A 26,709-nucleotide genomic window follows, 5' to 3' on the forward strand; every position below is an offset into this window, starting at 1 on the left:
ACACAGGGCTTATGTTTACATTCAGTAAAAATACTAGTTTCACATTCTACTGACCCTATAGTCAAGCATACATTCTTCATTGTTATTGACTTTGATAATGTACCTTAAAAGCTGTTACTTATTTTTACATTTATTTGTTGCATATATGCTATGTTTTGTATATATATACATTTTTGTATATATATATATATTTTTTGTATATATGTACATCAAAATATTGCATATATATTTTTATTATTGTACATTTTATTTCTTTTTCTTATATTTTTATCTTTATTACCTTTAATTTGTTTTTAAATATAGCTGATGTTGTTGTTTAAATATACTGGTTACAACCTGTGGTTTGTTTGTTTGTTTAATTGTTGGTTTTGTTTTTTTGAATTTTGAATTTGAAGAAGCCATTCTAGTGTTGGAAATTGTGAAACGCTTTGTTGTTTTGTAAATTTCCGCGTTTTTTTTATTTTTTATTTGATTAATTGATTTTGCAAACCTCTTCCTTTTTTTTCAGACGTTTGGTTTCGTATCCTTTTTTACTACAGTTATTGAAACATGACATATTTGATTACAGAGAAATTTGACATTCAAGAGTAATTAACTTATCTAGTGAGATGTTTTATTTAGAATATGTAAAGATGGATAACATAGTAAGTGAAAGGATTATACTGTAGGATGTATTTAAAGAAAGAAGAATGCTAGTAGGATACTATGTTATAGGTAGGGGGGATAGAAGGTAAAATCAAGTATGAAAGAAATAGATGTATCAGGTTGTTGAACAGGAAAATGTTTGTGAGAGGATACGTTCTGCTTTCTGTCCAAGTATTTACCTCTCACTCTGAGGAGAGCATTTATTCTGATTGTTGATTAGTAGGATTTTCTTTTTCTGAAACAATATCCAGAATGAAACAATTGATGGTATGGCAGAAGGTAATTCAGTCGATTTGGACTATAATCCAATCCGGAATCATGGTTTGTAGACGTCAGTGGACTGATTATCAAAGATTTTGTTGTTGGAAACGAATCCTTTATATGAGATACAAACAGTAAGGAATGAAGCACCACATGCAGATGAAGGACAATGGTTGGTGTTTCTATCTAAATACAGGCAGCTTGAGAACAAATTGAGTATAAACGTCTTCAATGGCAAAGACTTCACATGGAGGCAGAATTGCACCATAAGGTAATTCCGAGGGGGCTACGTGTGTTGAATATGCCAACCTATGGTAATTTGTATCCTGAGCTGCTTAAACCCTGGCAAATGCTTACTTAAAACTCAGCAATGAATGTATGGCATTGCTTATTGATTTTTTTTAGTCCACGTGAAACTCTACTTAAGGAAGAGATTTAAGATCTGCAGCAGTTTGTTTCCAACTTTGCAGCTGATATTATAATGGACAGTCTAGGTAATCTGTATGAACATATCATTGCCTAGATAAGTGGCTACTTGTTACCAAAATCAAGAAATTACAGAGACATTACTGATTTCAATAAAGGTGAAGTGTTTGCCTGGTCACATCTTGAACGAACTGCATCATCTGTTACAACTTCTAGACAGACGAATGAATTGAATAATGTTTCGTCTGTTAATGAAGTGCAGAACTCTACAAGGAATGTTTCTTTTTCACACTCTGTGTCTGTTGCCATGCCAACGGAGGTATTGACTAATCGGTCTTCTCGTCCTGAAGAGGAAGTCCCTCCCCGTACCATCGGAACTCATTCTGGGGTTACAGCTGCAGGAATGGCATCTGAAAATGCAGAACTTATAGCACAAGGATTATCGGTTTTAACCACCCAGCCCCCTTTTCCCTTGAAAGAACCACTTTCTATTACAATGAGGGTATGAGGGCCGAGGTTGCGGAGCCAGAGATGGAGGGAGAGTTCAGCAAGTGCGACCCATGGAAGAGAGAGGAGCTATGAGGAACACGAGAAGCAGCTCACAAGTAGTTTAGTTGTTAATATTTCATCGTTTGAACTTACTGAAGCCCAGCTTTCTCTTTTAAATAAAGGGTTGCCATGTATACCTTCTAGAAGGTCAGATTTGGTTGACGTTTTCCTTAATTTAAAAATGTTTGCTAGAAATATCAGTAAGCAGCAATGTTTAGAAATGAACCACATAGTAATGTGGATTTTTTTCCGTAAACCTAGTGTATATGTTCTGAAAATATATCCTAATGTTTTAAACTTAAATGCTTTTTTAACCTAAAGGTTGGGGATGGGGTGGATGAAGTTGCAGCTAAATTTGTCAGCCAGCAAATTTGCTGTTTCGCTCTGCTCAGGAAAGGTGTCACCATTGACCACCAGTTTGGCACGTGCTGCCTTTGAGGTTTTGGGCATATCTGTAGAAGTTCTTGTGGTGTCTTTAGCCTGTGAGGCTATCTTGACCTCATAATTGGCCTTGTTGGACTTGATTAGCTCTCTTAGTTTCCTGTTTTGTTTAATTAGAGAGCTGCTGTCATTATGGGAGCTGGTCTTCCTGTTTTTTAGCCATGATTTTTTTCCTTTTGTTATACACTCTATTAAGATTAGGATTCCTCCAGTGTGGTTTGATTTAAGAGTTTTTTTGGGCTTACTTCTAGTAGATACAGCAGCCTCTATACACCAGTTTACATGGTTGTACAGGGTCTCTGTGAACAAATTCACATTGGTTGCTATGAACTTAGGGTTGGGAGGGCCATTGAATTTTGTCAGACTGTCACTTAATTGGATGCAGTTTGCTTTGGAATTGTTCCCAACTTACAGGATTTGTTGGGTTTACTGAGGTGATTTTTACGTTGTGGGAGACAGCTTTGTGGTCCAGCCTCACCAGTAAGGATGTGACACTGGGGGATGGGGGGGTGCAACCCTCTTCTGTATTGGTGAGTGTGAAGTCCAGTATGTTTGAACCTCTGGTAAGTCCAGTATATTTGGACCTCTGGTGAATGTGCACACTACCTGGTCAAGGGTATTTGTGTGAATAAAGCCCAGAAATCGTTGCGTCTCTGAATATGAGGCAGTGTATGCTTTCCAGTCTATACAGCGGTGGTTAAAGTGTCTCATGAATAGGGTATTTGGTTTAATGGTGTCTGTCTGCAGTAGGTTTAGGTATAAGTTATAGGATTCTAGGGATGTAGTAAGTGACCTATAGCATCCTAGGATATTGTATGGGACCTGTCTGTGGTGGTTTGCACATGGATAAATTCCGAAGCATCATCCTATTTAACCAACATAGAGTTATAATTGTTGTTAATATAGATTGAGACTTGTCCACCCTTTGTCACGGCCTGTGCAGCTGATCTAAATTTGTGGAAGACACTGAAGCTTTAAACTGCTGGAGTACTTTCTGTGGATTTAAACCATGTCTCGGTAATGACACAAATGTCTATATTCTCCAGAATGAGGAGAGTTTGTAGGGTGTGGAATTTCTTGTTTCTGCTCTTGGCACTGAGGAGCAACACTTTAGATTTCTTTGCGTTTTATTTGCTATGTCAGTAGATTTGTCAATTTGGCATTGCCTAAAAAAAGACTCGGGGGGGGGGGGGGGGTAAATAAAGTTTTAGCCAGTATTCAGAAGCATAGGAGAAACAGATGCAGATCATCCTTTGTAAAGCAATGTGGTCTGTTAACCATGTCCTCTCATGCTAATAAATATTAAATCCCAGTGGAAAGACATTAGAAACTAAGCTAATTATTGGCGGCAGTCATTTTTTTTTCATATTGTGAGAGGTATGACAGTGTTTCTCTTCATAAATTCAGAAACAATGTGTCTGTTCATATAGTCCAGGGAAGTATATCTCGGGTCGCTAACACCCACCTGGACTATGATAGAATCATACTGGTACTTATAGTATAATGACTTGATTGCATGCATAATTTGGCAGATCCTGATAAGCAACTAACTGTTATCTTCTCCTTGTTTAGTCTGTTGGAGTGGGGCACCTGTATAGGTTACAACTGAGCTCCCTATGACAAGAGTCCTAGGGTAATGTGTTTGCTTGCCATATGGGCTTTCCTCCTGGGATTCCAGTGAGTGTTGGCATGTGTGTAGTGTTTTGTGTTGCTTTTAGTGAGTGTTTTAGAGATTGCAGAGGATAGGCATTGCTGTTTATAGACTTAGGAGGTCTTTGATGTTTGGGAAGATTGCTTTTTGGTGCTTTAATATAGGCTGCTTTGTGTGTGTGGTGGATGTAGTGCATGCTCTTGACAATTTTGTCTGTGAGCTGTATATACCTCCTTTTTGTCCAAGATTTTGCCAAATAAGTGTGCTTATGATTCAGTTGATGCCTCTTCCAGAGCTGCTGCTACTGAAACCTGAAACTGTTATGAGAAGTTTTGCTTGGTTGCATATACAAAACCTACCTAAGAATGTAAAAACTGAAATCTTGAGTTCTCCTTTGGACAGAACAATTAGTTGTGTTTGCACCATCTGCTGAGGTGGTGAAAAAATGATTCAGGGAGTATTTCAAATTTTTCAATCTCCCTTCTTTAAATTTGTCAAGCGTTTTACATCTACTTCTGTGTAATTATATGAAAAACAAAATAAGTAGATACAGCAATCTGCTGACAAGTGGACTTGAAAAAAAAAACAATGGCAAGGGGGCTTCAAAAAAAGCAGCTGCTCCCCAGAATCAAGGACAGTCTAACAAGTATGAATGGCTGTCTACAGATTGCCCCCCCCCCCCAACCCTGACAAGCCTTCACATGTTCCCTTAAATTTGACTCTGCTTTTCTTCTTTGGCAATAGCTAGTCTCAGACAAATAAGTTCTGAGAGTGATTCATCAGTGATACAGTTGGCAGTGGTAGTCTGTCCCTCCTTGTCTGAAGATTTCTTCCTTTTCCACCAGATCAGATTTGCTTTTTACCCGCCTTCTGCCATTCAGCATCTTTCTGATTCTGAAGGTGTAGAGGTTTTTCCTCCTTCTCAAAGTAGAAAGGCTTTTATTTGAAAATATTTATGGTATCAAAGAAGGAAGCTTCAGAGACACCATTTTTAGAGTTTCACCCCCCCCCCCTTTAAGTTTCTTAGTGACCCGAGGTTTAAAGGATGTTTATCACATTTCTGTTGTACCATATTTCAGATGTTTCTTAAGGTTTTCTGTGTCTGGATCACACTGTCAATTCACTGCATTACCCTTTGGGTTAGCCACTGCTCCAAGGGTATTCTCAAAATGTTTAGCTCCATTGGTAACCTACTGCAGACTCAAGGTATTCACATTTTTCTTGATTCAGACAACTTGCTTATCTTTTTCAAAGTGTCAGGAATCTGTCGTTTGAATGAGAGATCACATTCTCTGACTAGGGTTTCAGAAGAACATCCAAAAGTCTTTAACTTCTTTGCACAGGATAGTTTTCTTGGAGTGTCTCCTAGATTTCTCAATTAATAGAGCTTTTCTTCCACAGAAAACAGGAGACTCAGTGTCTAGATATTTTCCTGAGTTTTTCCACTTAGAACAAGGCCTTAGCTAGGGAATTTCTCAGATTACTTAGTTTCATGGCATCCATGATGTTCATGAGTTCTTTAACCAGACTACCTATGAGAAAAATTTAGTGGTACCTAAACTCGGTGTAGTCCTGGCATCAACATCCCCTAACATTCCAGATTCCTATTTTCAGACGGATTTGTTAAAAGGGAATGCCTTTGGTGGAGAGAACAGTTTTATTTGAATCCCAGTCTCCTGTTTCCCCTTCCTGTTCCAACACAGTCTGTAACTTTGCTTAGGGAACTGTGGCAGTACAACTATATGATTTATAGAACAAAAAGGACAGACCAAAACACACAAATAAGATATCGGTAGTAATAAATGCTCTCAGCTCTGTCATCTGTGGTCCTCAGGATCATTACAAGTGCTTATAGGCAGCACCATAGTAATGTGGCACATAAAGAAACAGGAGGGAACCAGATCTTTAGCCATGGTAGCCTGGGATATAGCTTTTCAGCACAAACTTCATTTACAGGCATCCTACATCCTGCAAGAGCAAGATTTCATGGCAGGCAAGCAGAGCAGGACAAGGGAAGACCCTCACAAATGGAAATTGAATTGTGAGGTATCCAAAAATTGATCCAAATTTGGGAACACCTAAGATAGATCTGTTTTCCACCATTCACAACAATCTGCTAGAAAAAAATCTGCTCTAGGACTCCATGCAAGAATTTCATTTCCTTGGACATGAATTTTCCTTTGTTTTCCCATCCTTTCCACTTGCATCCAGGGTCATTCTGAAGAGTCAGAGGAACTTTCCATAGATCATTGTTGTGACTCCCTTCTGGCCCAGGCAGTAGTAGTTCTTCCTTCTTTTCAAAATGGCCATGGGCAATTACTACAAGCTTCCCCACAGACTGGCCTTACTCACAAAAGATTAGGGGTATTTGGTACATCCCAGCTTGAAACAATTTCAGCTGCCTACCTGGATAATAGACTTTTAATTCCTTTTAGGCAACTAGATGTGCAGCAGGTATTAAAAGGGGGAAAACTGTTACACATATTAGCTAATGAATAATATTTTTAATTGGTGCTAAGAAAGGGGCAAATTTGGGAGTTTGTTGTTGTAGACGTTTGGTATTATGACTTTCATTATTTCTCCTTCAGTATTGCAGGAATCAAGCTTGTTGGCATTGTGCAAATGATAGTAAGCCATGTATATGTAAATGCATTTTTGTGCATATACATATACATGTATATGCACAAATATCCACATGGGTTCCCTTCAGAAGCTCGAAATACTGAAATGTCAAATTTCAGTATTTCGAGCCCAAGAAGCCAAATCCACATAATAGCGAAAGTTTAGAAGTGCAAAATTCAAAACCTTGAATACCGGAGGTTTTGAATTTCACGCTTCTAAAGTTCCGCTATGGTCATGTATTCAGGTAAGTGTGTGTGTGTTAAAGGGTTTGGGTAGGGGCTGTGGTGTGTGTCAGTGTGTTTTGTTGCTGTGATGTGTGTGTGTGAAGAGAATGTAGCATGTGTGGTGGTGTTTTGTGTGTGTTTGTATGTAGTGCAACCTCGGAGTGAGAATATTTAAGTGGGAGGGTGTGAGGGGTGCAGTCCCCCACATGGGTGGTGCAGGGAGGCTTGCCCCTCTGCTTTCATGTAGTAGAGTGATTGTGTGTGTGTGTATAGTAAAACCGCAAATTCAAAACGTCCGGTATTAGAGGTTTTGAATTTCGCGGTTTTTACTTTTCGGTTGTTTTGTGGATTCGACTTCTTGAGCTCGAGATACTGAAATTCGAGATTTCAGTATTTTGAGCTTCTGAAGTGAATCCATCCACATATATACAAATGTAAACACTTGCACATAGACACATGAGTTTTGAGCCCCCAATTCTTCCTGCCTATTTTCTAATTACAGTTGTCCCCAGTTTACCAGTTGCACCAGTTATAGGAAAGTATCCTTTATAGTCAGCAGTAAAGCTGAAACTGAAGAGAAAAATTAATTGGTGATTAGATGACATGACACAGCCACATCATTTGGCTCCCCATGGTGATTATATCTGTCTTTTGTAGTTTTCATTCAGCATATGTAGACCTGTCAAACATGTTTTCTCTCAATTCATTGCTCTACAGGGATTCATGACTTGAGGTCGATTATTGTAAGTTAGACACTTAAAGATATCAGTACTGCAGAATATGTGATTGAAAATAAATACTCTGTGTTACTTTTTCTTTTATGTCAGGCACTGGAAGGCATCAAAAATACATGGGAAAACACTTCACTTGATATTGCACCTTACAAAGACAAAGGGCATCATCGGCTCAGGTAAGTGCATGTGATGTATGGAAGAGGCTGTTTGTAAATTATTGAACCATAAACGAAGAACCACCGGCTGTGACCCCAAATGCTGGAACCAAGAGCTGCACCAACACAAGAACACTGACAACAGTTTACCTAGGTTTCGTCTTTAATGAACAGACTTCTTCAGAATAATCACTTCTCAAACCCACCTCAACAATATATATTCTCACAAATTACATCCACTTGACAGATTCATTAATCAATTAATACATTAATTAATACATTTAAAACTATATACATTTGAACTATTAAAAATGAAAAATAATATATAAATAAATATACTTAGTGTGTGTTACTTATCAAATACATCTTACTACATAAATCTCAAAAATTATCATAATAAATAATCATAATTGAAAATTCATATACATTTACAACAATATTTGGGACATACCAACACATTAAACAATGTACTATGATCTACATATTGGTACCTATATTCGTAACTATTTTGGTGACTGTTATTAATAAAACTTTTTTAAATTATTTTAAATATTAAAATATTTCCCTATTGGAATGTATTTTAATAATCATACAATTATTCATCCTAAAATGTGTCTCAATTTCAAAATGGGAATCATACTAATGTTATCATTGATGCCCGGAAATACTGTGGTATCCAGTCTTAACTGCCACTTCATTTCACATATGTCCAAGTGCACATCCAAAACCGCACCCTGACTATCCTTCTTGATATGCTGTATTATACAAAACTTAAATTCATGCCCTGGATGCTGCTCAATATGTCTAACTAAAGCATTAGTATTTCTCATTGAAATTTTCACTTTTGTTTGTAAATTATGTTGTGGTTCTAAAATGATATTTTCAGATCAGTTTTGTAGGAGCTGAACTGAAGGACATTTGTATTGCTGCTTTGTGGTAGGGAAGTGATGCTTTTGAAAGATTATTTGAAAAGTGGATGCTAAAAAGACATACCTGGCTAAGTTTATTTTATTTTACAAGGTTCCATTTATGAACAGCAGCTGTATAAGCTTTATAACAGATTGCTAATGCCTAATATCTTGTGGAGAATCAGTACTACATGTAAATTGTAGCCTAGAATTGTTGTTTCACTATGAATTGGGCTGTATGGCTATTGTCGGCTTCTTAGAACCCAGTCTTAGACTTTACCTCCTATTTCAAGGAGTGATAGGCCAATCATACTGGGGTGAATTTATGAATACCCATCTAATTCTCTAATTTTCTGTTAAGGGATGATAATGCATCACATTGCTTGATCTGGAGAGGAAGTTTGCTCCATAAAAGATCTAGTCATTGCTTAGCAGATATGTGTCTCCACCATGATTTGTTTATTTGCTGAAGCAGGTTCAGATCTTTGGCCCTAGTGTTCACTGGTCTGTTTGATTTGTGGAGAAATAAGAGATATCTGACTGCCAGATCTCTAATGGCCAGTAAGGAAAAATGCAGGTCACGTCTAAGGAATATGAAGGACACTGAATACAGGACCTTCAGCCTGGTAACATGCTTGTACTCAACACTAAACGTATTTTCCTACTTTTGATAACTTATCTTGGGATGACAAGAATTGGTTTGCAGCTTTTTATATAGGACCTTTAGAAAGAAAAAAAGCACTGGTCTTGGAAGGGTATGGCATATCTGATTGGTTCTGTTTTACTTAACTATCTTCTAGCTATGAGTAGCAACTCATGAGTGGCTCTGTATTAGTATACAAAGTGTGCTGCAAGGGTACAAAGTAGCTCTGTGTGTACCAGACATTGACAGTCTGACTGCTGAAAACATTTTCAAGTGATTGGCACATACTTTGCCATCACTAAAACTTGGACTAAAGAGTAGACCTGGACGACTGATTTTGGAAGCTTATAAAAATATATTACTGTAACAAATGCAGTGTCAATCCTGTTGGAGTTGAGGTTAGGTTTTTTTTTAATTGAATCTCTCATCTTTAAGTTTGTAAACATTTATTTTTGATAATATGGCTGATATTTCTGACTTTGTATGGATCTGTTAACCTTAATTTTAGGCATATATAGGATGCCAAAGGCTTGTTAAAGAAAATTAGAAGTATTAGCAGACTTTACTCAATAAACTGTCAGGAAGGCATCACAGTGGGGAATCTCAGACTTCCAGCTTTCGTTTGGGGGTGAGTTTGACATTTCCATTAGCTTGAAAAGGTTGATGTCCCCTCTCACTCCCAGTATTCACGGAAAAGTGAATCCTCACCGCTGACACTTTACATTCACTTGGAGCAAAAATGGATACATCCAACCATTGGCAAAGAAAATAAGGGACTCAGAAATTCAGGGATATAATTGGTATGGTAGTCAAGAAAAGCTGATTTTATTTGCAGATGATATTTTATACCTGACAAAACCAGAAAAAGACATTGCAGAGTTGTGGAACATTTTGAGACAGTTTCAGATCTTTTTGGGATACAAAATTATTGAAGCTAAAACAGGCAATAGTGGTAAATTATGTACCCCCCATACAAACTGGTTCAGGAATACCCATATTTATGGGGAGAGGACAAAATGAAGTAATGTGGGAAGAGACTAAAAAGATAATACAAAAACTGAGAAAATGGAAGCTTTGTTATGCATATAGTAAGATACAAGCAGTCAAAACGGTTTCAGTCCCTTTAGTCTTATACACAGGTCAGGCATATTTTTCTAAACCAGAGGAGAAGTTATGGGTAGCAATTAATAAGGAGCTGAAGGGCGTTACTTGGGAGGGGAAGACTGCAAGAATCAAATGGTATAAGGTGATTCTTCTAGTAGAGCAGGGTGGATTGGGATTACCCAATTTGAAGAGCTACACAGTTAAGACTCCTATACATAGCACAAACAGAAAACTATCATTCAAAGTGGAAAGGGATGATGATGAAATAGGGCGGAAGCTCAAGAAACAAGGAGAGACTGGGATTTTGGATGCAAACCTTTAAGGATAATAACAATAATCATACAGAATATTATATCTATAAAGTAGCAGAAAGTATTCTAAGAGCTAAACCAACACAGGAATGGAAAAAGGAGATTCTGCCAATAGGGATGATTACAATTAGGGATATAGACAATAGGCAAGAGGGGGGCTGGAATTTATTGGAGAAAACTGACAAAGGAACTAAGATATTGGGAGCAAGAGGGGGGCTGGAATTTATTGGAGAAAACTGACAAAGGAACTAAGATATTGGGAGCAATAGGGGGGCTGGAATTTATTGGAGAAAACTTACAAAGGTAACTAAGATATTGGGAGCAAATGACTAGAGAGGGCAAGATGATAGAATGGGAAGATGCCAATAATTTATTTGGACTGCAGGTTAGAGATTGCCTTCCCTATCAGGGATTGATATCAGAGTATAGGCAAAGAGAAAGAAATAGGGGGTCCTAAATGAAAGACCAGCACTGGTAAAGTTTTTAATAGACTCTAGAACAGAAGCTGCCATTAAAAAAGGAATAGTTAGTAGAGCATATAAAGTATTGCATTGATAGCTATAAAATCAATCAGAGGAGGTTAGAAAGGATTGGGAAGAGAGATTGGATAAGCAGTTCACAAAGAAACAATGGGTGGATATATGTATGTCTCCCAAATATGCAACAAAATCTAGAAGATTTAGGATTTTTGGTTGGAAATGTTTACATATATATTTTTATACCCCAAGTAGACCAGAGAATTTTTCCTCAGGCAGACAGCAAATGTTGGAGGGTGTGAAGGGGAAGAAAGAGGTAATTAGGAACATCTTTTTTCAGAGTGCAATGAGTTAGAGAACTTTAAGGATTTTCTGTGGGATGCACTGTTGAAGATGCTGGCTGGGCAGACTGGTCTGACGAGGGGAGATGATTTTTCTGAGCTATGCTGTAGAATCAGAATTGCTTAGACAAGGTAAGGCCTTGCTGTGTTTAATAATGGTGGCTGACAAAAAAAGCAATTACTAGAAAATGGAAATCAGAATCTAAACCAACTATACTGGAAGTAGTGAATATAGTAACAGAACTAAAGCAACTGGAATTTAGATCTTTAGATAAGGGTAGGACCAAACTCCATAGAAAAAAATGGGAATTGTGAGAACAATACATACAAGGGAGGAATGAGATTTTAAAGGCAGCAGGACTTAAATGAGCTATGTAATGTTTGAGTGAGAAAGATTGAGTAGCTTATAACTGATATATATAATGTTTACAACTGGGAGTGTCAGTATGGTTTGTGATGTAAAATGCTTGCAAATGGGATTGTGTCAATGTGGTTTGTCTTTGTTTACATAAATGTATGATTGCCAGTGTAATAAGTGATGGTTTAATGAAGATGTATAATGTTTATGTTAATATAGTTTGATTACTTTTATATGAATGTAAACTTGCCTATGTCACAAGTGATAATTCAATAAAGGTGTTTGGAAAAAATGGATACACCCAGTATTTCCAGGTGCAACTCTCTGCATCAATCGCAATTTCTATTAAGAGCACACAGGGAACACAGTCAATCCTGGGGCTGGGACCTCTCTCTCTCTCCAGATCCCCAATAAGACTCCCTGATGGCACAGCTCTAGGTCTAATCCTTAGCCAAGTCCTCCAGCACCTTCTGTGTGAAACCAGTGCTTTGTGTCCCTGTTCCCAGAAGCTGACACACACACACACACACCTGGGAAAGTCGGTCACACATTTACTAGCTATGCCACCTTCTGCCCAGACTATAAGGTAGTTGCACTGCTACCAGACACTCCAAAGCCAGCTGCTGTAAGGCTGTTGCAAGGGTACCCAGTTATATGAGTTAAATTAATATTAATGCAAATGGTAATGTTGACCAAACAGCCAGGCTTTCAGGAGTGGCCACAGTGTCATCAATAGATATAACTACTCTCAGAGATTAAAATATTCTCTGAAGAACCAGATACAATAAAAGTTTTAAATATATTTAATAATAAATAATAAAATAACATGAAAATAGTAAATATTTATTTGCAATAAACACCAGGGTTTCAATTATTAAAAATAACACAGGTTCACACAGTTACAGAAAAACAATGCTTAATTAATCTCACTATATTTTTCTAACTGAACTAAAGAAGTATTATTCCCTGGGAACTTACTAGAGCAGGGCAAGATGAAGTAGATGAGAGATCCTGCTTTGTCAGGTTACAAAACCGAGTGCTCTGAGACTTCAGTCTTACCTAGTATTAAACATTATTTTTAATGATGGATTACAGAATGACATCACATACATCTGGTCATCTGACTTCTGGTTTCCATGCTTCCCCCCTTGGCTAGAAGCTTTCAGGATTTAGCACATATATGTCAGTAATACACACACACACACACACACACACACACACACACACACACACACACACACACACACACACACACACACAAACTTGCTAAGATCTGCTGCAGCTTCTTGAAGTCATTAAAACAATTTCAAACCTCCACCCTTCCAGAGTAGCAATTAGGTCACCCCATTCCTAGTACAGATGTTTTGTCTCTGTCTGCATTAAGAACTGTAAGATATAATCTTTATGGCCTAAGCCAGGTAATTTAATTTCAAACTATTTTCAGAGTTTGACATTAACCTCTGTTAAAACATATACATTCAACCAGTTGGAGTAATACATTTATATTTCTTTTTCTGTCCACCAGGGTACACTGTTGGTACACTATTAACACAAACAGCTTTACAAATGCATTTTTCAATGCAAGCATCTGTGCAAATCAGTTTGATATACAAATGATGTATAATTCTTTAAAAAAATTCCAGCTAGCTGTGCTGGAATATGTTACACATCCACTACCCTACTTCTTCTGACATACTTGGCAATACCTCACGTTATCACAAGTACATGTGCAAACGAAAATAGTTTGAGATAGATTATATCAGCACCAACTAAACCAGGAAATGCATTAGATATATTATGCATCCCTGGTACTGCACTAGGAGAATGGAGTTAAGTTTTACCACCTGTTCTTAGCAGTGACCATTAGGTTGCAGTTTCATCAGTAGTGCCTACTGCATTTGGTCCCCTCAAGGAGTGAAGTACAATAAGGTTATGTAAGAAAACAAATGCTGGTGAATTTTTGATGAATAAATTGTATGTGGAATATCTTTGCAGAGATGACAGTAAATAAAAATGTGGGAGTTAATGAAAAAAGGAATTACCAGGTTCAAGACAACTGCAAAGCAGTTTAAAGGAAATATGGGTTTCAAAACAAACAAAATAAAATAATCAAAGTCATAAATAAACTGTTGAAGAGGAGGAGAAAAGCTAGAAGAAGTAAACACTTAAAGGCTAGAACAAATTAGGCAAATCAGTACTCCTGCAAAGAACATCTAGCAAGTAATATCAAGCACAATAGGTTTTTTTAACACATTCAGAAGTATAGGGATAGTAAAACAAATTTAATGTCAGTTTTCATTCTATCCTCAACTGCTGGATTTGGCTCTGATCCTCGGATCCAGTTTGGCCATTATAATAACTCTTAGCCACCAAAAACCTCTTGAGCTCCTCCCTTACCCATAATGCACCAACCCCTAACATACCCCAGATCTTGTTTGCCAGCTCTCAAGTAATTTCTTCAGTCTACTGTAATTTTTTCTGTTTTATCTTTTATAAATCTGTTAATAGTCATTTTCCCTTCCCATTACACTTTGTGTAGCTGTTATATACTGTAGTTGGTATCCAATGAACTTTTTTTTTTTTTTCTTTAATCTTATCACACTTTTGTGTGTTTCTCAATACCATTACTGGTATCTTTTTCCCTTTCCTTCTCTCCATCTCTGTGTTAAAAAAAAGCTTTCTTTACTGTTTATATTATTGTATAGGATGTCTGATAAAGGCCCTTCAGGTTTTAAAAAATGACAGAAGTGTGGACATATATTGCCCTTGTCCAATGCACACGTCTTATGTGTGTGTGTGTATTGTTTAGGCTTGAACCACCTCCAAAACTGATTGCACCATTTGCAAGAATTTTAATCTGCATGCAATTGCGGACAGAAAGAACAACTTGATATTGAAGGGTTTACTTCATTCTCCTTTCTTTGAAACTACTTCTTGGGCTCAATCTCCCAAAATGAAATCTAAGGAGGCTTCCATCAAGTCTCCTAAGCCTTCTGCATCATTGAATTGATCTTCTTTGGAGCCGCCTAAAAAAGAAGCACAAGTCAGATTCGAAGGCTGCTGCAAACCGACCTCTATCAGATCCAATTAAACCTTCCTTGGATCCAACCTCTTTAGATCCTAGAATGTTACCCAAGACTAGGTACTCACTTACTTTGGATCCAGTACCTTCCAGAGTACCTTACCCCTTCTTGGAAAGATGACACTTTAGGTAACCTTCACTCACCTCATGTCGTTTTTCCAGGAATTTGACTGAAGCAGATGTGGACAGAATGATGAGGATATTCCTCTCGGTGCAGATACAGATGGGTGTTCTCCTGGTTCCTACCCATTCGGGTCAGGAAGCTTGTGCCTCTACCACACCACCTGTGGCAGCTTGATCTCTGATCTGACCAATCTTTTTGGAGCCTCTGGCTTCTGAGCCTTCTAGGTCTGTCTAATTTGGAGCCAAAGCTATTTTTTATCTTTGGATCTGAAGCTGTCTCTGAGTGCACCGACTCTGACTTCTTTGTAGCCAGATGACTCTCGGAGACCAAGTTCCCTTGTCAGATCTGAGGCATTGGCGTCAACTCCAAATTTTTTGAAACCATCTCTGCCCCTTGGAGCCTTGGCATTGGATAGCTCAGCTCCATCTTCCACCTCAGGTAGATTGCCTTCAGGCAGAGGGAACCGATGGGCCGGAAGCCTGACTTCTTGGCTCCATTGTCTTCCTTATCACCAGAGTGTTCTCCCTTTGAGGTAGTAAAGAGAGTGTTGTTTGCTCTGGCAGGATAGACAGATCCTACCCCCTCGAATCTTCCTTCTGGATCCCATATGTGTCTGCACCTTGAGCCACATCACTCTACACCACAAGGACAGCCAGCTCAAAGTCTCCAGGCCACCCAGTAGGTTTTAACTATCTCTTCTGATACTTCACCAGAGCATCCCACCAAGGTAGCCCCTTGGATGAGGAAATGCAAGAGGGAGGCACTTAGACTCCCCTCAGAAGTTAGTCACTGAAGATACTGATTTTGATGTAGTCCCCAAGATCACCACCTAAAGACTTCTCATTTGGAGACATGCTTGAGTTCTTTAAGCAGAGGAGGCAGTTGGTCCTCTGATAACCCTTCAGCAGACGAATCAGTATTCCTGGAATCCTTTAGAGCTGGCTCATCTAATTCCTGTGTTACTCTGACAAGTGATGAGCTCATTGACTTGATCTCTAGGTGGGCATAGAAGGAGCCTGACTCAGCTGAGCCCATCCCCAAGAGACAAGATTGGATTTTGGCTGCACCTGTAGGTGGGTGGTTCTGGAGTAAGGGGGTGCCTGTAGATGCTATGGTCATGATGGTGACCACCAAGAAAGAACTTGCTGAGCAAAGTTCCTCTGTCCATTCCCCTAGCAGGGAGTCTGGGGTGTTGTACAGATTTGGGAAGCATATGTATACTTCAGTGACTTTTGCCCTTAGGTCACTGAACTACTTGGCACTCTTTAAGACACTACAAAGGGATTTGATTAAGGAACTTTCAAAATCCCTTTCAGGAACCACTGCTGCTGAGGCTCAATCTTCTGTCGCCTTTCAGTTGGCTACCCTTCGATCTGTTTCAAATCTGTCCATGAAGCTTATCTCACATTTAGCTGAAGGTGCCTCAAGGGTGGCAGGTTCAGTCATTTCAATCAAGAGGCATGGTTGGATGCGCTTGTGTGATTTTTGTGGAGTCCTTCAAGTCATCATCATCCTTTGATGGCAGTTCATTGTTTGGCCCAAAAGTGAGGGACACACTCTCCAGGTGTGAAAAAGATGGAAAGGTCCTCTCTGCAGTGCACGTATTTTTTAACCCCTCAAATCTCCTTTTCTGGGAATCAACAAGGTGGTTAGTAAATGTGGTTCAGTAAGTTCCAGGGTCCTTTCCAAGATCCATTTGGAGATGGTTCCTCAAGGGGCAGAGGGGGTGAACTCAAATGGATGACGACGATGCCCACGACATTCCTTTTTTGATAGACTGTATTAGCAGTTCTGATAGGAGGACCAATTGTCACCCTCTGGAGACAACTGGGGGTCAATTATCCCTGCACCAGAGTGCCTGGTTAGACATAACAAAAGATACTTGGGTGCAGAGAATTATTTCCAGAGGTTATATAATTCGCTTTTCCCTCCTACCTCCACCTGTATGCAAATTTCCTGATGTTTCACTCAGTCAAAGGAAAGCAGCAACACTAGAAATACTAAAGCTGCTAGAAGAGAGTCATCCAAGAGGACCCACCAGACCAGATAGAGTCCGGAACTTAGTCAAGATTCTTTCTAGTGCCAAAGAAAACAGGGGACTGGAGACCAGTTTTGGATCTCAGTGACTTGAACAAGTCAGCTTGACACACAGTTTCAGATGGTCATGGTTTAGCTCATTCTGCTTTTTTTGGACAAGGATGACTGGATGTGTTCAGTACACCCTCAGTATGCATACTGTCACATAAAAATGAATAGGCAATCCAGGTACTTACACTTCTGGCTGGGAGACAATCACTATCAGTTCAGAACACTACCCTTTTGCCTCACTGCAGCCCCCAGGATGTAAACCAGATGCATGGCAGTGGTAGCAGCTCATTTGAAACTGCAGAGATTTTTAGTGTTTCTGTACTTAGATGAATGGCTCATTACCACCTTGACCAAGCATGTACTAAGGGCAAGAGATCAGGTACTCCAGACTTGTTCTCATCTGGGGATAACCGTAAATTACAACAAGTCTCATTTACATCCAACTCAAAACACTGGAATTCATAGGAGTGGTGTTCAACACAGTATCGGTAACAGATTCTCTTCCTTTCTCAAGAGTGAAGACAGACTGTCAGGAAAATAATTAGCAGTACCAGAATTTTAGCTCAGCTTATTCTGCAAGCCTTGGGGTCAGTGCCAGTGGCCATAATTTAGTTCCTCTAGCAGGATTTCACATGAGAATTCTCCAATGGATGCTAGCAACACAGTGGTCAATTCTTTATCAGTGCATGTCAGCATAACTGAGGCATGCAAGAGATAACTTTGGTGGTGGATTTGATCAGATCACATTCTTCAAGGCTGTGCTCTCATCTTCCCTCAGTCCAAAGCTATAGTGACCACTGACGTTTCCCTGATTGGGTTGGAGGGTATTTCCTGAGGAAAACCGTCCAAGGCACTTGGTCCCCCGAAGAGGCCAACATGCATATCACTGTACTGGAAATAAGAGCAGTGCTCGTAGAATTGCAGGCATTCTGAAACACTCTCCCTTTTGGGACAGTTATGATCCAGACCGACATGTCAGTAGTAGTTTGGTACATCAATAAACTGGGGGAGCCATGTCTTACTCCTTGTGTCAAGAAGCCCTCAGAGTGTGGCAATGGGTGATTTCTTCCAACTGCTTTCTGATAGCAATGCACATTTGGAGGAAGTCCAATGTGATAACAGACAAACTGAGCAGGTCCATTCTACTACCTTGCGAGCAGTCTCTCAACTGGAAAGTGACTGATATGATTTTCCATTGATGGGGCTAGCCTTGCTGCGATCTTTTTGCACCTCCCCTAAACAATTGCAGCAGCTTCTTTGCCATGATTCCTTCACTTCTTTGCCATGATCCCTCCACTCAGGGGAATCACCAAAGGATGCTGTACTCCATGATTGGCCCCACTGTCTTATTTATGCTTGTCCACCAACTCCCCTAATTCCCAAATTTGTACAGAAAGCTGCTCCGATGAAGAGCAAAGTCATCCTTATTACACCTTACTGGCCTTAACATATGGTTCTCCTTCCTTTGGCTTCATCTACTTTACCTACCTCTGATTCAATTCCAGACCCCCTGTCTCACCCGACAGGCACGATTCATCCAGATATCTCAAACCTCAAGATAACAAGCTGGTTTCTCCATTCCCTTTAACAGCAAAGCAGCTGCCCCTGTCTTAAACGTGCTTTTGTCTTTCCATAAGGCTTCTACAAGAAAGCTTTACAGAAGTAAATGGAAGAGGTTTGTTTTTTGAGAAAAGCAGAAGCACTTTGCCCCCTTATCAGACCCTGTACAAAGTGTTCTTGAATTTTTGGTAGCAATTTTTAATGAGGAGATAATTCCTTAACAGTTAGAGTTCAGTTAACACCAATCTGTTATTTTCATACTGATTTGAGAATTCTTCTTTTGGCTTCTTTTAAGCTTTGTAAAGCCTTTTTGAGAGGCACCCTGCCAGTGAAGCCTCCATATAAAGATCCTGCTCCACAGGATAATTTAGATTTGGTACTGCAGGCCTTAATTTGTTCTCCCTTTGAACAAGCACCTAAATATGATCTTAAATTCCTGACCTGGAAAACTATCTTTCTAGTGACCATTACCACTGCTAGAAGAATTTCAGAACTTCAAGCGTTGCCCCTTAAACCTCCCTATTGATTTTTCATAAGGATAGAGTAACATTAGGTACCAACACCTTTTTTCTTCTTAAGGTGGTATCAAAATCCAATATTAACCAGTCCATTAATATGCCAGTCTTCTTTCCTAAATTTGCAAACAAAGGTGAATATTTGTTACATTTATTGGATGTCCACAGGTAATTACATTTTTACCTACATAGAATAAAAGATATTAGAAAGACAGATCAATTATTTGTGTCCTTTGCAGATTCTAAATTGGGTAAGTCAGTTACAAAGTTAACTTTAGCAAGATAGCTGACGGATTGCATATAATTTATCTGTAACAAACTGGTTTTATCTGTACCAAAACCTCTAAGATCTCTTTCAGCTAGGTCCATGGCAGCTACTTCAGTATTCCTATTTAGGTCCTCCATAGATGACATATGTGCAGCTGCAACTCAGGCCAATCCGTATACCTTTATTACTCATTACAAACTAGATCTGGTCTCAAGGGGAAGAGCAGTCTTTGGCTCAAATGTGCTCAGGAATATCCTTCCATAGAGTGTACCTGGGAATTTAAGTAGCTGGGAGCTCTGTCCCAGCAGTTGAGGATAGAATGAAAATTGACAACATTTGATAAAGAAGTTATGTACTTACTATGACATTCCATCTGTATTGTCCATTTTCATTCTTCCTCGACTCCCCACTCACCAACCCCCAACCTTTTTCACAATGGATTTCTGGAAGAACGAGAGATTATAAGGACACCGCTCTCCTATATGTTGAGCTCCAGATATGGCTTATTGTATTAGGATTTGTATAGTAGTACTTTCTACTTTATTTAAAACAGTAAGCAAGATCTGAAGTATGTTGAGGGTTGATGCATTATGAGTAAGAGAGGTGCTCAAGAGCTTTTTGGTGGCCACGAGCTATAGTAATGGCTGAGTCAGATCTGAGGATCAGATCCGAACCCAACAGTTGAGAAAGAATGAAAATGGGCAACTCAGATGGAACGTTATATGAAGTACATAACTACTTTTTAATGCTTATCATTCCCACTGCTGCAGTAGCCTTTAGGCTATATGGGTTGCACCCAGCCCAAGACGCACAAACTTGCCAGGTTCCAAAAGCTGTCTCCCTCCCATACCTTCACTCTGACTGCTGATTGGACAAACCTGTGGAGGGAAATCAGCAGTCAGAGTGGAGATTCCTTTACTACTATCTGTCCACCTCATTAAGAAGCAGCTCAGAAAATTCACAGGAGGAGCAGCTGGCCTGCAGCTTTTATTCTGGCATTTAAGTCCCCAGTGGTGAACACTTCCATACAGAATATTGCCTTTTTAAGAAAAAAATGCTGTTTTATCTTTAAACTGTTCTTGGGCTGTTTTGTGAGAAAATGTAATGTTTTTGTAAACATTATGTATTTTATTGGAAATATTTAATGCCTGGAAGTGTTTTATTCAGGCAGGTAGTAGTACAAGGTATGTAAGTGCTTGTGTTCACTGTGTGACGACTTACCTGCCCTTTTTTCCTGTCAGACTGAATGATGAAGTGGGTTTTCTGACAATAAATTAGTGTGCTGGTTATGGATTTCTGTGTTTGAGGGACCTTGTAGGCAAGTGTAAGTGTGCAGCTTGTGAATACTGTTTGACAGTTTACCTTCAGACTGACTCATTGCAGCGAAGCTTGCCAAAGTCACAGCATGCTTCTCAGTCACAGCATGTATCCTGCTGTACCTTGAAAGAAAAAGCAACTTAGCAAAGAGCCCTTGTTGACTGTGTGAGCTCAGACAATGCCTTAACGGATGCTGGGTGACTCTGCAGTGACCAGTAGTTGTTCCTCAGACCACTCACCTACCTCTCTGGCTTCCTCTAGTGTAGTCCTTTCAGCCACAATGAATCAGGAGTCAGTCACATCCTCTTCAGCTGTCTCATTGTCTGAACTGGGCACAGAAGAAACATCTCTTTTGGGCCAAGAAACCACTCCAGGTTAATGTTGCTCAGTGTAGCCAGAGGAAGAGACCTTTTGATAGTGTAAAAGTATCATCTCTGAGTTGGTCTTCAGCTAAATCTGTATTGAAAAAAAAACAAACAATTAAACATTCATCTGAAGATTTATTGTGTACTAGAAAACATGAATCTTATGTTGTCGTTTTCATTCATTCATTCTTCAAGTGTTGGTTTCTGATCCGATCCTCAGATCCATCTCTGCTGCTTCCTTCAAATCATATACATGGTAACTCCTGAGCTCCTCCTTTTGACCATAATGCCCCAGTCACCTTACATACCTCAGATCTTGTTTGCCATCATAACGTTCAGACATGGTCGCTAAACTCTTGAGTGACCTTTAAGAGTTGGCTAGCTGTTTTTTTTTTTTTTTAATCATCTAATTCTTTTAATTCTTTATATCTTTCACTCTTTTTCCTCCCTTTAACAATAATTATTTCTAAGGTTATTTTTAGAGTATTCTTCGATACCATCTCTGGTATCCTTTCTCTGTATAGTACCTTTGGTACTCCTTCTCTCACTTACCATTGTTGGTAATTTCTTTCCCTTTCCCTTAGTTGTAATATTTAAAAAAAAAGGTTTTCTGTCTTGTTCTTTTATTGCGCCTTGTTTCTGCTTTATAATGTCCGACAAACCTTTGTTGTTTAAAAAATACATGGCCTGCAGTTACAAAATACCCAGTTCAAATGAACATTCAAAGTGTGTGTATTGTTTAGAGCCTTCTCACCTTGACTCTGACAGTGACATTTGTAAAGGGTTTATTAACCATGCCTTAAATGACAGTAAAAATAAGTTAATTATTAGGGGCTTGCTGCCCTCTAAACCTGCATCTTTGGCCTCTGGGGCTGAAATCCCTAAAAGGTTAGACAAAAAGGAGACTTGTTCAAGAGATTAAAAACCTGTATCTGAAAAATCACCATGTATCCATTCACCTCAGTTATTGTTGGAACAGATAACCTCTCAGCTCCTATCCACCTTTTTGGCTCAATCTCCTCAGCACCACTCAAGACCATCATCCACAGACTAATCCATTTGATCTTCCAAGAGCCTAACCAAAGCAGATGTGGACAGGATTGTGATGTAGGGAAATATTGCCAGCCTAGCTGTCTGCAATTTTGTAAATAGTTATGTCATTTGTGAATACCAGCATGATGCAGTTGCTTGTGTTACCAAATGTATTAGAACAGTATGTTATGTGTATATTAAACTTCTGGTACAGAAATGTGTGTTGAGCAGGGTTTGTACAGTACTGAGCTTCAAGGATGTGTCCACAGTGTACCCTACTGGAAAAGAACAGAAATGTATATAAACTATATACCTGTGCAAATATATGTGTTAATAGTAGAAACTGGGGTATACATATTTAACTTGCAAATTTTCAAGAAAATAAGTTGAAATTAAATTTTACAATTGTGCTGTAAAAGTTTCAATGCAGCAAGGAGACAGGATGTCTAGAACTAGGGTGCCTTCTGCATTGTTTTGTAAGTGTTTTATTGTTTTATGACTTTCAGGATCTGCAAACATCTGAGAGATATGTATTTTTCACAGAGAGATGCTAAAAATGCGTGTACTTTCTGACAACGCGGGTAGCTTGAGAACTAAAGTCAGGTGACAGAAAGTGATGTCATCCAAGCTACCCCAGCAGTAATATTTGATATTAATTTAAGAACTCTCTTAGAGAGAGAGACTGTGCATTGTATTTTGTCTTTGACCTGGAAACATCCGCTCATCATCACCATCTGCACTTGGTTTGCTCAGTAAGTACGATTTAGAGCACAGTATATCTTTTAGCTATAGATAGGCATGCAGTAAAGATTAGTTTAGATGTTTTCTGTATTTATTTGAAACTGTCCTGCGATTTTATTTTAAAATATTTCCTGTGATTTTGAACTCTGAAGTTACTGTGCTGATATACTGAGTATTGTCTTATTTTATTTTTTATTATTAAATATATTTAAATGTATCTTTGTGGCTGATATTTGGGAGATATATTTAAGCTCTTAGAGTAGTTGAATATGTATTTGGTGACACTGTACAGGCCACAGTGAATCTCCGGATTCAGTGGAACCTGTTTCTAGGAGGCCAAATAAGTTCATAACAGCGCCTTCGAAAAAGGAGTTCCTTAGCAAGGGAGTCCCAGTAGATTCTATGGTGGTGGCGGCGGCGGCCACAAAGAAGGAATTGTCAGAGACTTCCTCATCTGTTCATCCACCGAACAAAGAGTCTCAAACGATGGACAGATATGGAAAGCATATGTTTTCTTCAGTGGCATGTATCCTTAGATCATTTAACTACCTGACCCATTTCAGTAGATTACAGAGGGATGTCCTGAAGGAGCTAGGAGATGCCCTCCAAGGTACTGTAGCTGCAAGAGCATTAGTTAAAGTTTCCTCCAAGCTCACTACCTTAAACTCCATGGTAAATTCCTCCATGCGACTTTTTTCTTATGTGGCTGATGGAGTGAGCAGGGCAGCAGGTACAGGAATTTCCCTGAGGCGACATTCCTAGATGCGCTTATGTGATTTCGCAAAACCCTTCAAGTCTTCCCTTATTAATGCTCCCTTCGATGGCTCGTCTTTGTTCGGGCCTAAAGTTAGAGACCTTAACCAGGTGTGAACAGGAGGGAAAGACTGCTGTGGGAATCCGTCTCTCCCTCCCACACTAGACCTTATCCCAAAGGTCAGAAGGGGGGCAAATGTGGTTCCATAAGTCCCAAAGAGCCTTCCTGGACACACGTGATGATGCTTCCCCTAGGGGCAGAATGAGAAGTAAGAACGGAAGATGCTGACCACATGGCGGAGGGGGTTCGCAAAACCAGGGCAACAGGGATTCTTTCTTTAGTAGGCCCTTTCAGTGCTCCTGAAAGGAGGCCCATCTGTCCGTCTCTGGAGGCAATCAGGGGTCGCTTGTCACTGTACCCAAACGCCTGGCTAGAAATAAAAGACAAATGGGTACAAATGATCATATCCAGAGGTTATTACATACCCTTTTCCTCTCATTTTTAGTGAAAAAATCAGTCTCAGATGTTCCACCCAGTCAAAGGGATTATGGATCTCTCGGGGTACAAAAGTTGCTAGAAAAAAGAGTCATCCAAAATGTCTCCGCAGACAAAATTTGATCCGGCCCTTACTCAAGGTTCTTTTTAGTTCCAAAAAAGATGGGACTGGAGGCCTATTCTGGATCTCAGCAGACTAAACAAGTCCATCATGAAGTCAAAGTTCCAGATGGTGACACTGCAGTCGATACTCATCTTTCTGGGGAAAGACAATTGGATGTGCTCTGTAGATCTCCAGGATGCATACTACCACATAAAAATTGACAGACAATCCAGGAGACATTTGCGCTTTTGGCTGGGAGCCAGTTACTGCCAGTTTCAAGCCCTGCCCCAGAGTATTTAAATGCATGGCAGTGGTTATGGCTCACTTGAGGCATCTAGGATTCTGGGTGTTTCCATACCTAGACGACTGGCTCCTAACCTCCACCACCAAGCAACTGCTAACAAAAGCGAGGGACACAACCATTCATCTCTGCTCTCAGCTAGGCATTACAGTAAACTTTGAGAAGTCTGCCTTGTTGCCATCACAGCATATTGTATTCATAGGTGCAGACTTAGACACAAGAAAAATGTTGCCCAAACTTCCCCCCCAAGAGGATTCAAACCTTGCGTCATCAAATTGAGAACCTTTTATCCAAAAAGAAAGTACAAACGCGGATTGTTTTGATGGTTCTGGGTACCATGGCAGCTGCAATAATTCTGGTACTTTTAGCTTGTTTACATATGAGAGTTCTTCAATGGTTGCTTTTTTCCCAGTAGTCCATGCAGGATCTACCATTATCTCATAAGATCATCATAACAGAAGCCTGCAAAAAAAGACTTGCGCTAGTGGCTTCAGTCAACTCAGTTGACCTTAGGCCGATCGTTTGTCTTCCCTCAACCAGTAGGCACGATGACCATTGATGCTTCCCAGATAGGATGGGAGGATGTTATCTGGGAAAGACTGCCCAAGGAGTTTGACAGGAACAGGAAAACCACTTGCATATCAATGTCCTAGAAATGAGAGAGGGGCTTTTGGCATTGCAAGCATTCCAGGACTCACTTCCAATAGGAACAATTGCACTTTAGACAGACAACAAGTCAGTAGTGTGGTTCATAAACAAACAAGGAGGAACCAAATCCTACCCCCTATGTCGAGAGGCACAGAGGGTATTGCAGTGAGCAACGTTTCTGACAGCAGTGCATATCCTAGGGAAATCCAACGTGGTAGCGGATAAACTCAGCATAGCTATTCTGATGCCCCAGGAGTGGTCACTAAAACAGGAAATTGCAGAAGAGATTTTCCTCCAGTGGGGCCAGCCTTGTGACTTTTCGCCACGTTTGTGAAGGCCAAATGCAGCAGCTACTTTGCCCTGACTCCCCCTCTGGTGCAGTCACCAAGGAATTCACTTGTACACGATTGGCTCCTGGGTCTCCTTTACGCTTTCCCACCCTTTCCCTTGATAGCAAAGTTTCTTCAGAAAGCTAGCACGTTGAGAAGCACAATGATACTCATTGTACCATACTGCTCTCGCCAGATTTGGTTCCCCTTTCCTGTGGCCCCATCTCCAGGAGGAACCGTGGATTCTGGACCCAGTTCCAGATCTTCTGACTCATTCGTCGGGGACGTTCCATCTGTCAATACTGACTCTAAAATTGACAGCTTGACTGCTCTAGTTCCACAAATAGCCAAGCTCCCTGATATCTCCCTTGCAGTGAAACATATATTAATTTCTTCTCATAAGGCATCAACCAGGCAATTATACTCTAGCAAATGGAAGAGATTCTCTCTCTGGGCTTCAAACAACCACATTGACCCTTTTACTACCCCTATTACAGCATTGTTAGATTTTCTGGCTAAACTTTTTAACGAAGGTGCAGCGGCTACAATTCAAGTTCAATTAGCTGCTATATCCAACTATCATATCGGGAAATGGGACTGAAAATCATGTCCCACAGGCTTTGCAAAGATTTCTTAAAAGGTACATTCTTACCAAGGCCTCCAGTGAAAGAACCTCCAGCGCCATGGGACCTAAATTTTGTTCTATCTCTGTTGATTCTACCCCCCCCTTTGAACCTGCATCATCATGTGACATAAAGTTTTTGTCATTGAAGACAGCACTATTGATTGCCATAACGTCTGCTTGACAAGTCTCTGAACTTCAAGCCTTGCCTATACTTCCTCCGTACATAATTTTTCACAAAGATAGAGTTTCCTTGTGGACTATCCCTTTTTAACTACCAGAAGTGTGTTCAGAGGCCAATTTAAATCAATCCATTGAATTGCCATTTTTTTCCCCAAATGATGGCAACAAAGCAGAATATAAGATAAAAATCTACCACTCTGTAGCCAATGATCCTATGACCCAGATGTAAAATCCAACATTTAATGTGTAAAACACTTGAAAAATCACAAGAGCACAAAGCCACTGTAAAATACACTCCAGATAAAAAGGGGAAACGTTTTCGTCATAAGACTT

The 26,709-nt window shown here is 39.6% G+C and overlaps 1 protein-coding gene across 1 annotated transcript in view; it reads left to right on the forward strand.

Annotated features, from left to right (window-relative positions):
* The window catches only part of DNAH2 (dynein axonemal heavy chain 2), a 6,636,854-nt gene that overhangs the window by 2,098,544 nt on the left and 4,511,601 nt on the right, over positions 1-26,709 (forward strand). The window contains exon 28 of the mRNA XM_044077324.1: positions 7,647-7,729. Coding sequence (XP_043933259.1) covers positions 7,647-7,729 — 83 coding nt within the window. The remainder of the gene's footprint in view (positions 1-7,646; positions 7,730-26,709) is intronic.

This window comes from Protopterus annectens, chromosome 7.part0 (assembly GCF_019279795.1).
Source record: "Protopterus annectens isolate FY-2018-M chromosome 7.part0, PAN1.0, whole genome shotgun sequence".
Classification (NCBI taxonomy): domain Eukaryota; kingdom Metazoa; phylum Chordata; order Ceratodontiformes; family Protopteridae; genus Protopterus; species Protopterus annectens.